This window comes from Leucopleurus acutus (assembly GCF_964270905.1).
Source record: "Leucopleurus acutus genome assembly, chromosome: 19".
NCBI classification, from domain to species: Eukaryota; Metazoa; Chordata; class Mammalia; order Artiodactyla; family Delphinidae; genus Leucopleurus; species Leucopleurus acutus.
In genome coordinates, this window is record NC_139161.1 from 27,114,599 (window position 1) to 27,127,145 (window position 12,547).

Consider the following 12,547-nt stretch of genomic DNA (forward strand, 5'->3'; position numbering starts at 1 on the left):
AGAACAAATCATGTTGAACAGTTAACTCACTAATATTTTGATATTACATACTCCAAGCCCTTTAAATTACTGTAGAGCATTTTACTTATGCTCTAAATGACTCATTCTAGTAATGGCAACAATCAGAATTCACTAGCTTTGAATTCTTTTTATTATATGTTGTGATCTTTTATATGTTCCTCCTTCAAAAAGACAAACCACAAAAATCCACCAACAGCTACAAGATGAATCCAATCCCTAAGTGGATGCCTGTGTGGTTAATGGGAGTAACAGTTTTAGAAGTAACCTCTGTACCACTTCCTCTACATTCACTGAACTTTTTGGCACTGGCTCTCAGACTTCTGCTCCAGTCTGAGTTCTGCATTATCTTAATGGCTATGTTTATGTGGATGACTTATTTAATAGACTAGCCTCATAATTCCTTGACTCTATTTAGTCTAGTGACTATTTCCTCCACTCCATATAAGTCACTCACTCCCAAAGGAACATCATTGTATGGTTGGTACCTAATGTAGTGCTCAATAAATGTATGAGTAAATGAATGAATGAATATGAAAGAACCTAAAATTCATTCAGCTAATTTGAACAGGTACTGAATACTCTGCTACCATGGGTAAGAACTAATTTGTGGATAGTGAGGTTCACATAAAAAATTAATAGAAGACCCCATCTATAATTTCTCCTTATATAAGGCAATATTGGCTATACTTACAGGTCTAGGTAAGGCCAGGTTTGCTCCATACCAATGATAAAGTGCTCTCCATACAGGTTCTGGAACCATTTCATAATCTCTTCCATGAATCAGCTGTGGGGTTCGTTTTAATCGTCCTCCTTCTAGTGTTAATGATGTAGCCTTAGAAAGAATGGAATGTAAATGTTGATTTTTTTTTTTTTGGCTGCACCTTGCAGCTTTCAGGATCTTAGTTCCCAGACCAGGGATGGAACCCGGGCCCACGGCAGTGAAAGTGTGCAGTCCTAACCACTGGACTGTCAGGGAATTCCCCCAAATTTTGATTTTTAAAATTGCAGTCTCTTGTGTTTTAACAAAACCTAGACACAGGAGAATAAATGCATCACTACTCAGTTTCATGTCACTAGAAAAAAATGAATTTTCTAAAAGATTTTTATTTTGAACTTTCAAAATAAACTAAGAAATGAAACTCAAGGCAAATCATTTGAAAAAAGTCACTGGAACATTTGGGAATAATAAAAGTTTTCACAGACTTCTTTCCAACAGTAAAAAATATTATTTTGAAAAAAAAAATTCACATACACGTGAAACTACATTTTTACAGTAGCTGTCCTAAGTAAGAAAAACATTTCTAAGGATCACTAAACTGCTTCTACACAAGTACTAAGTCATGAAATATTCTCACAGAAACATTTCCATCTACAACAGGTTAATAAAATGAATCACAGACATTTTCTATGTGCTAAAATCCGTAGAATGAAATTTATTAGCAACCTGAAAGAGATGTCAAATTACTTACCTTTACTGGTTCTTGAGTTACTAGTGGCTGGTTATCAATAGCCCCTGGTTTCTGAGGATTGAGGTGCAACAAAATATTCCCACTGGTTCCTAGTAAACACTGGTTGTTATTGTCAGAAGTGTTATGTTGTCGAGCAAAGCACATATCTGCCCCTGGTGTGGCAGAATACAGAAAGCCTGTAAGGAAAAAGAAGATGGAATCTCTTTATTTTATTATACATAAATAGGCTTGAATATACAAACTCAATGTCCACGTATTAGGTTAATGCTATTATTCTGTGGTCAGGTCAGTACAGGGTTAGATTCTGATGAATTCTGTAGAAGATAGGAATTAGAGAGGTATTCCTTTCTGGACAATACCTAGTATAACACTAGGTAGAATAAAAGCTTTGAAAATTGTTACCAAATGAACGTTTGGCCAGACTCCTAGAATATCTAATAATTCACGAGAATTATATGTCCTCTTCCTTTCCTCTGATAGGAAAGGAAGAAATACAGTCAAGTAGCTGGGCTCTCACATATCTTCCCTTAATTCTTCTCTTCCACCTGCAAAGGTTCTTGGTAGATAATGGTGATAACAAGTCTCTAAACCAAAGGGAAGGAGCTAAAAAAAGAACTCCAACAGAGAGTGCTGGGAGGGAAGAAACTGTTCCCTAATAAATCTATTTGAAAGGAAGGCATGAATGTCACAGTAGAAAAATACACACAGGAAAATGACTGATGATAACTTAGAGTTGTGAACCCCAGTGGTATCTTAAGGTATTTCAACTCTCAACCACATATTAATCTCAGGTAAACCTTCTAGCCATCATTTACTTTGAAACTTGTATCTGTGGTATGGCTCAGCATGTGTATAGCACAGATTATACAGAGTGAGCATATATCAAAAAGGATCTTAGGGAGGGTCAAGAAACAATCTTAGTGTGAAAGCTGATCAGAGAGAGCACTTCTAGGACTGCTAAGTGATCTCTGTAACGTCAGATGGTGAAAAAGAAGCAGTAGATTCTACAAAGAGTTTTGTAGAGAAAATGCTAACTCTGTCCAATTTGCCTTCTCCCTCCACAGAAAAGGAGAAAAAAAATCTCAAAGATGAAACAACAACAGAATAAGGTTGAGAGTTCTGCCACTGTATCAGCAGAATAATAGGGATCAACTAAATTCATTTGGGCCAAAATACACCAAAGCATCTTCCCCATAAGTGTAGAACCACTAAGTTTTATGTAGGTATCAACAATGGAAGGGGATTATGGGGAACATTATGAAGTCTTTCTAAATATTTTAACAAAATAACTCCCAAATTCCATCCTGAAATGTCTGTAGAATCTGATATGAGGGTGCATTTAATCCAATGAATGTATGCTTATGGTTAGAGAGAGTTCTGGAGATAAAAAGTTAGATTTTATTATGTTTTCTCAAATTTAAATTTATTGACAAAATGATTTAATAACAATATGGAAAGATTGACTTAATCAATGAAAACTGTGAAAATATTTTCAAATTGAGAGATTAATGAGGTAGAATATAGAAGAGCTCCTCTTTGTAAAGATACTAATACATTCAAGAATCTATTAACTGACCATTTCATTCGAAACTTATTTCTGTGAATGGAAACCTGATGCCCCATATCCTACCAAGCACACTCTCTGAGTATATACCCCTTTAAGAAATGACCCTGCCTAAACCTCTTGGAAAACAAACTATGCTTACCACTGCCAGCAGTTTCCGAGGCTTCAGATGCAGTAGAAATGTTGTCTGAAAATTTCTCTTCTGTGGTGTTCACATAACTGGGGCTGCCTCCTCCGATTCTATCTTCACTCTGCTCTATAGGATGTACTGCTGTTCCAAATAAATATTTTCCTCCATTCAGAACAGATGACGGCTCAATTGCAACAGGGCTGGCATCCTAAAAATTATGAAGTCAGAAATTAAGAGGTAAAATTTAATAATCTGCCAATTATGCAGCCTTCAAAAATGAATCCGCAAATGGTCTATTGTTTCTAATCTTCCTGTGGCTGGCTACAGCCACTTAAAAAGATTTTGATGGATAACTAAATTTTAATTTCTTCAAAGGGGAATAGTGTATATAAATAAAATTGTTAAGGCAGAATGGGAACAGACTACAAGGGACTCTGTGCCACATAAAATAATTTAGACTTTATTCTGTTGAAAGTTGGAAATCATGGGAGGCTTTTATTGATACTAAAAAATTAAATAATATTTATTCTTTTTACTATTAAAGATTACATTGTTATTATAGAAAATATGGAAAAATATGAAGAAAATAAATATCACAAGTACTCAGATGCCATCATTTATTTTTTGTGACTGAAAACATATACATATATGTAAAAAATAAATGTGGAGAATACAGTTACAATTAAGGGCAGGGCACTGACTTCCCAGCTCTGTGACCTTTTACAATAAGTAAACTTATAAGCCTCAGCTCCTTCATGGGTAAAAACTAGGATAATATTAGTATTAATATCTACCTCAGAGTTTTATGCCTGGCATTTAGTAAATGTGAACTATCATTCTGGTTGTTGTTAGATATCACATTTTAAATACAGCATATTGCTAATTTTTCTTTCCCTTAACATTATATTGATAGGATTTTTCTGTGAGAGGCTTTTAAATAGGGGAATAGCATAACCCAATTTTTGCTTTAAAAATAACTCTAGTGTGTAGAACGGATTTGAGGCAGAAACTGAAAATGGAGACACAAATTAGAAGACTTCTATAATAATTCAGGCAAGAGATGATGAGGCACTAAACCATAAAAAGCTAGATCCATAAGTAAGGAGATAGAGAGAAGAGCATGGATTTAGGAGATAAAAAAAACTTGACAACTAATTGTGTATGAAAGAGGGGCACAGATAATTCCAAGGTCGGACATGAGGTGCTGGCTTAGATGACTGGATGGGAGTTGACACCTTCATAAGATAAGGTGTATTGGTGACTGGAATCGTTTTAGGAATAACCTTATTTTGGGATATTCTGGTTTGAGATATATGGACATTGAGTCTAGTGCTCAGGACAGAGAAAGAGACTAGATATAAAAATGTGAAGCTCAACAGACTTCTGGAAGGACAAGAAAATGGTGTATGTAGAATAAGGAGAGTACAGCATTTACAGGATAGGTAGCAGAAGAATCTGGGAAGGACACTGAGTCTGAATGACCAGAGAAAAATGAGGAGATGCAGAGTACCAGAAGCAGAGGCCGCTAGCATAGAACTATTCTCTACTAAGTTTACTTGTGGAAAAAAAACAAAAAAAAAAAGAGAGAGAGCTAAGAATTGAGGAGAAGGTGGAGGGAAGGTGCTATGAGAATGTATATCTGTGAGTGTTTTAAAAAGATCAGGATAGGGCTTCCCTGGTGGCGCAGTGGTTGAGAATCTGCCTGCCAATGCGGGGGACACGGGTTCGAGCCCTGGTCTGGGAGGATCCCACATGCCACGGAGCAACTAGGCCCGGGAGCCACAATTACTGAGCCTGCGCGTCTGGAGCCTGTGCTCCGCAACAAGAGAGGCCGCGATAGTGAGAGGCCCGTACACCGTGATGAAGAGTGGCCCCCATTTGCCGCAACTAGAGAAAGCCCTCGCACAGAAACGAAGACCCAACACAGCCATAAATAAATAAATAAATACTTTTTTAAAAAAAGATCAGGATATTTTTAAGTGAGAGGTAAAGAGAAAGACTAATGGGGCTAACCAGTAGAACAAGATCCCACAGGCATCTGAGAATGATAGACAGTAGCATGGGTAAAGGATCTTAAGTGGCATTCAATAAATAATGACATAAATTTTAGTAGATGAAACTGATCAATGGCTGTGGGTCTTGAAGGCACAGCTTATAAAGTAACTAGTTGAAACCCAAGAAAAACATCAAATTTAAAAGACAAACTCCAAGTCACAGCATAGCAACAGCGTAATGGATGCTTTAGATTCTTTTAATGAAATTACAGCATCTCTAATTTTAGCCAAAACAAGGAGACATTGTGTCAATATTTTATTAGATTTTTTTCCCTCTTTGATCTGTAAGGCAGGGGAATATTATCAATTTGTAAATCCTTCAGAAGCCAGCTCTGAAGAAATTCCAGTGCCTTTAATCAAGAGTGGCAATAAGAATGAGAATGAAACCTAGATTTCTTTCTACATACCAATTAACTTTATTGGACTAAAAAATTTTTAATAGCCTTATTGTTAAAACTTCAAATAGTTCAGAAGCACACAGATTCACATTCTTTATTACAGATCCAAGTGTTAGCATCTTCTATTAATTATTAACTTTCTTAAAATATGGGAAAGGTACCAGATTATTTTGGGTATTAAATAACCCTAGTTCACAATGAAAAAAATTATTCCCTATTCAATTCTCTTTCAATCCTCTGATTACTTCAAGGACAGGGTCTCAGTTTGGTACTAATGTGCTAATCTAATGCTTGATCTGCTAATCTAATACTTGACAATTTCTATTTTTGACAGAGAACAGGTCTCAGTATCAGTCTTCAAAAGACAACACTACTTGGCTAGACTTTAATAATATATTTTATTTTCATTGATTTTATTTTGATCCTCTATTTCTGGAATGTGACACTGATTTTCTATTTAAGATAGTGATATAAAGTTTCCTTTTAAAATAAAATATATTTATGTAAAAATGATAAAGTTATTTATATAAACATACTAAGAAAATAATAGTATGGGAACTATATGGTAAAAAAATGGTGACCATAGTACACAAATGATTAAAAACTGGGAGTCTACATTAAGTATGGATTTGGGGCCATCAATATTTTAAATTCAACTATCCACCAAAGAAGTCAGAATTGTATACGGACAATGGAACAACAGAATCACACTGACCTATGGCCTGTGAAGTAGGCCTGAGTAGTTAGTTTATATTATTAATATGTTTGGACTTCAGTTTGTAGACTTCATAGCAATTTATTAAAGATAATATTGATCTTCTCACAGCTTTTCTGATATTGAGTCCCTACCAACAAAATGTATTCCATTTAAGTCAGATTTCAAAAGAAAATTTTCAGTAAACAAAAATGACTTTTTTAAATTAATTCAAACTTTTTCTTCAATTATGCTTTCTGATTTATTTGGTCTGGAGTGGAGCATAGGCATTTCTTTTTTTTTTTTTAAGCTTTCTATGTGATTTTGCTATGCAACCACTGCCCAAGTGAGGATTATAGTCTCCTACTTTTGTTTTCATAATGTGCTCCAAATGCTGAGTAGAGTAACTAATTCCTTAATGAATCTATTACTTGCTCTGGAACTTGCTTTTTAGAAAAGCAAGTTGGTAGCATCATATAGGTATTCATTTCTTTCCCCTTCAAATCTTTATCGAGGTTGGAGCATTTTATTACTGGCCACTAGTCACACAAAGTCTGATGGAGTTAATAATCCTATGAAAAATGTAGATAAACAGGAATCTTACTCACATATTTGACATATTCTTTCCACTGCTGCCACCACTGCATGGAGATGATAAACCAATTGTGTCCGGGTTGCAGACCATACCTGCTCTCTCGTTCTAACCATCCTCTGTACATACAAAAGAAATTCAGTACAACAAATGGTGTATAAAACATATGACCATGCACCTACAAATTATCATTAGAAATTTTTCAAAGGAAAAACATGAAACAGATATACTAGGGAGATGGCCACATTTTAAATTAGTGAAACACTGATAAGCCAATTTCTGGAGTCATAACACCACTATTAAGCCTCCAACTGATGTTTCAAATACAGCTTAAATGAGGAATAATTTAGTAACATACTAGTTACCTGAATTAAGTAAAGAACTCAATGATTTTGGTAAACTTACAGTCATGTGCAAACATCACCACAATCCAATTTTAGAACATTTCAGATACCCCCAAAAGATACTTTATGCCTATTTTTAGTCATTTTTTAGTCAAATTACTGCCCTCAGCCACAAGACACCACTAGTCTATTTTCTATCTCTTATAAATTTCCTTTTTATGAACATTTTGCAATTTTTAAATGGGCAAGGAACTTAAATAAATGGAATGTTATCACATTGTCTTTTATATCTGGCCTCTTTTACTTAGCATGTTTCTGAGGTTCATCTATGTTGGAGTACATATCACTAGTTTGTGCTTTTTTATTACTGAATAATATTCCATAGGTATATTATTATATATATACATATATACACCATATTTTGTTTATCTATCTAACACCTGATAATTTGAAACTGGCCAGCTGTTTTCCAAAGTGGCTGCACCATTTAACATCCCCATCAGTTACTGTATGAGGGTTCTAGTTGCTCCACATTCTCACCAACACTTGTTATTGTCTGTCTTTTCTATCACAAATGTCCTAATGGGTGTGAAGTGGTGTCACACTGTGATTTTATTTTTAAGATTAATTTATTATTTATTTATTTTTATTGTAGTATAATTGCTTTACAATGTGTTAGTTTCTGCTGTACAATGAAGTGAATCAGCTATATGCATATCTATATCCCCTCCCTCTTGGACCTCCCTCCCATGCTCCCATCCCACCCATCTAGGTCATCACAGAGCACAGAGTTGAGCTCCCTGTGCTATACAGCAGGTTCCCACTAGCTATCTATTTTACACATGGGAGTGTATTTATGTCAAACTTCATCTCCCAGTTGGTCCCACCCTCCCCCCTTCCCCTGCTGTGTCCACATGTCCATTCTCTATGTCTATGTCTCTATTCCTGCCCTGCAAATAGGTTCATCTACCATTTTTCTAGATATATACATGAATATACGACATTTGTTTTTCTCTTTCTAGCTTACTTCACTCTGTATGACAGCCTATAGGTCCAGCCACATCTCTACAAATGACCCAATTTCATCCCTTTTTCTGGCTGAGTAATATTCCATTGCATATATGTACCACATCTTCTTTATCCATTCATCTGTCATTGGTTGTTTCCATGTCTTGGCTATTGTAAACAGTGCTACAATGAACATTGTGGTACATGTGTCCTTTTGAATTATGGCTTTCTCAGGATATATGCCCAGTAGTGGGATTGCTGGGTCATATGGTAGCTCTATTTTTAGTTTTGTAAGGGACCTCCATACTGTTCTCCATAGTGGCTGAATCAATTTACATTCCCACCAACAGTGCAAAAGGGTTCCCTTTTTTCCACACCCTCTCCAGCATTTATTGTTTTGATGATGGCCATTCTGACCAGTGTGAAGTGATACCTCACTGTCGTTTTGATTTGCATTTCTCTAATAATTAGTGATGTTGAGAATCTTTTCGTGTGCCTCTTCATCTGTATGTCTTCTTTGGTAAAATGTCTATTTAGGTCTTCTGCCCATTTTTTAATAGGGTTGTTTGTTTTTTGGATATTGAGCTCCATGAGCTGTTTGTATATTTTGGAGATTAATCCTTTGTTTATTGCTTCATTTGCAAATATTTTCTCCCATTCTGAGGGTTGTCTTTTCGTCTTGTTTATGGTTTCCTTTATTTATTTTTGGCTGCATCAGGTCTTAGTTATGGCACGTGGGATCTTTGTTGCGGTGCTCGGGCTTCTCTCTAGTTGTGGCCTGTGGGTTTTCTCTTCTCTAGTTGTGGCATGCAGGCTCCAAGGTGCATGGGCTCTGTAGTTGTGGTGAGTGGGCTCTGTAGTTGTGGCATGTGGGCTTAGTTGCCCCATGGCATGTGGGATCTTCATTCCCTGACCAGGGATCGAACTCACGTCCTCTGCATTGTAAGGCTGATTCTTTACCACTGGACCACCAGGGAAGTCCCCACACTGTGATTTTTAAGACACTATTCTTATTGAGGAGAAATTCATATAACATAAGATGGTTGTTTGTTGCACATTTTAAATGTACTAAATGCCACTGAATTGTATACTTAACAATCGTTTTTTTTTTAACATCTTTATTGGAGTATAATTGCTTTACAATTGTGTGTTAGTTTGTACTGTGTAACAAAGTGAATCAGCTATACATATACATTTATCCCCATTTCTCCTCCCTCTTGCGTCTCCCTCCCACCCTCCCTATCCCACCCCTCTAGGTGGACACAAAGCACCGAGCTGATCTCCCTGTGACATTTGGCTGCTTCCCACTAGCTATCTATTTTACATTTGGTAGTGTACATATGTCCATGCCACTCTCTCACTTCATCACAGCTTACCCTTCCCTCTCCCCATGTCCTCAAGTCCATTCTCTACATTTGCGTCTTTATTCCTGTCCTGCCCCTAGGTTCTTCAGAACCATTTTTTTTGGTTTAGATCCATATATATGTGTTAGCATACGGTATTTGTTTTTCTCTTTCTGACTCACTTCACTCTGTATGACAGTCTCTAGGTCCATCCACCTCATTACAAATAACTCAATTTCATTTCTTTTTATGGCCACATCTTCTTTATCCATTCATCTGTCAATGGACACTTAGGTTGCTTCCATGTCCTGGCTATTGTAAATAGTGCTGCAATGAACATTGTGGTACATGACTTTTTTTTTTTTTTTGCGGTACGCGGGCCTCTCACTGTTGTGGCCTCTCCCGTTGCAGAGCACAGGCTCTGGACGGACAGGCTCAGCGGCCATGGCTCACGGGCCCAGCCGCTCCGCGGCATGTGGGATCTTCCCGGACTGGGGCACGAACCCGTGTCCCTTGCATCGGCAGGCGGACTCTCAACCACTGTGCCACCAGGGAAGCCCCATGACTCTTTTTGAATTATGGTTTTCTTAAGGTATATGCCCAGTAGTGGGATTGCTAGGTCATATGGTAGTTCTATTTTTAGTTTTTTAAGGAACCTCCATACTGTTCTCCATAGTGGCTGTATCAATTTACATTCCACCAACAGTGCTACAATTGTTAATTTTATGCTATGTGAACTTCTCCAAAACATTTTCATACATCCCAACTAAGCAGTTATTTTCTATTACCCTCTTCCCCCAGCCCTTGACAATCACCAATCTGCTTTCTGTACCAATAGATTACCTATTCTGGATATTTCATATATTTCATATAAATCAGGGGGCCCCAACCCCCAGGCCGTGGACCAGTATTGGTCCATGGCCTGTTAGGAACCGGCCACACAGCAGGAGGTGAGTGGCGGGTAAGCGAGCAACGCTTCATCTGCCGCTTCCCATCGCTCGCATTACCGTCTGAACCATCACTCACATTACTGCCTGAAGCACTCTCCCCCCACCCCACCCCCCGAGTCTGTGCAAAAATTGTCTTCCACGAAACCAGCCCCTGGTGCCGAAAAGGTTGGGGACCACGGATATAAATGGAATCATATAATATGTGACCTATTGTGTCTGGCTTCTTCATTTGTGAGGTTCATCCATGATGTAGCATGTATGAGTACATCATTCCTTTTTATGGCTAATATTTCATGGCATAGATATACATTTTGTTTATTCATTCATCTACTGGTTGATATTTGGGCTGTTTCCACCTTATGGCTATTGTGAATAGTGCTGATATAAACATTTGGCTACAAGTATTTGAGTGTCTATTTTCAATTGTTTTAGGTATATACCTAGAAGTGGAATTGCTCGATTATGTGGTAATTCCACATTGAAGAAGTACCAACTTATCTTCTAAAGCAGCTACACCATTTTACAATTCTACCAGTGATGCAATGAGGATCCCAAATTCTCCAAATCATCAAAAAAATTATTTTCCATTTTAAAAATTAAAAATACCCTAGTAGGTGCAAAGTGGAATTTCATGTGGTTTTGAACTGCAAAATTTCCTTAATGACTAATGTTTTTGAGCATCTTTTCAACTGCTGGATAACCACTTGTATATCATCTCTGAAGAAATGTGTATTCAAGTCCCTTGCCCATTTTAAAATTGAGTTATTTTTTGGTTGGTGAGCTGTAGGAGTTCTTTAAATATTCTACTTACTTGACCCTTGTCAGATCTATGATTTACAAATATTATGTCTCATTCTGTAGGCTTTCTTTTCACTTTCTTGACAATGCCCTTTGATGAACAGTTTTTTAATTTTGATAAAGCCAAATTTATCCATTTTTTTTCTTTGGTTGCTTATGCTTTGGGGGTCATGTATAAGAATTAATTTCAAAATCGAAATCATTCTTGGAGAAATATTTTTGCAGGATATAGAATTCTTGTTTTTTCTTTCAGCACTTTAAATCTTATTGAGGATCCATTGTATGTGATAAGTAGCTTCTCTCTTGCTGCTTTCAAAATTCTGTCCCTGGCTTCTGACAACTTGATGATAATGTGTCTTCATGTGGATCTCTTAGAGTTTAACCCTGCAGTTCAATGAGCTTTTTGAATGTTTAGGTTCTTGTCTTTTATCAAATTTGGTAAGTTTTTTCTTCAAGTATTCTGTCACTTCCTCTCCTCTCCTTCTGGGATTCCCATCACGTGAATGCTTGCTGCTATTTCACAGGTCTCCTAGGCTCTGTTCATCTTCCTTCATTCTTTTTCCTTTCTACCCCTCAGTCTGGGATAGTTCAATTGAACTACCTTTAAATTTGCTGATTCTTTCTTCTATCTACTCAAATCTGGTGGTGAACCTCTCTACTGAATTTTTCATTTTGCTTATTGTACTTTTCAGCTCCAGAATTTGTGCTTGGTTCCTTTTTATACTTTCTCTTTACTGATATTATCTGTTTATCCATACATCATTCTCCTGGTTATTTTAACCTCTTTGTTCATGGTTTCCAGCAGCTTTCTGAACATATTTAAGATAGTTGATTAAAATCTTTGTCTACAAAGTCCAATGTCTGTGCTCCCTTAGAGACAGTTTCTGTTAATTTCTTTTATGAATGTGCAATGGACTTTCTTGTTTTGCTGCATGGTTCATAATTTTTGTTGAAAACTAGACCTTTTGAATATTATAATGTGGCAACTCTGGAAATCTGATCCTCCCCCCGCCCCTGCTGGTTTTTGTTGCTTGCTATAGTGTTTGTTCAGTGACATTCCTAAACTATTTTTTGTAAAGTCTGTTATATGTTGTCTCTGAAGTCTCTCTTCACTTCACTTGTGTTCAGCTAGTGTTTTGATAGAGATTTCCTTGAATGGCAGGAGCGAGGGGAGAGGGAGAG

At 36.8% G+C, this 12,547-nt stretch overlaps 1 protein-coding gene across 1 annotated transcript in view; it reads right to left on the minus strand.

The window, feature by feature from the left end:
• The window catches only part of USP32 (ubiquitin specific peptidase 32), a gene marked incomplete at its 5' end in the record, with an annotated part of 150,448 nt that overhangs the window by 40,636 nt on the left and 97,265 nt on the right, over positions 1-12,547 (minus strand). Inside the window, 4 exons of the mRNA XM_082861592.1 lie at positions 713-853; positions 1,491-1,666; positions 3,197-3,392; positions 6,939-7,041. Coding sequence (XP_082717718.1) covers positions 713-853; positions 1,491-1,666; positions 3,197-3,392; positions 6,939-7,041 — 616 coding nt within the window. The remainder of the gene's footprint in view (positions 1-712; positions 854-1,490; positions 1,667-3,196; positions 3,393-6,938; positions 7,042-12,547) is intronic.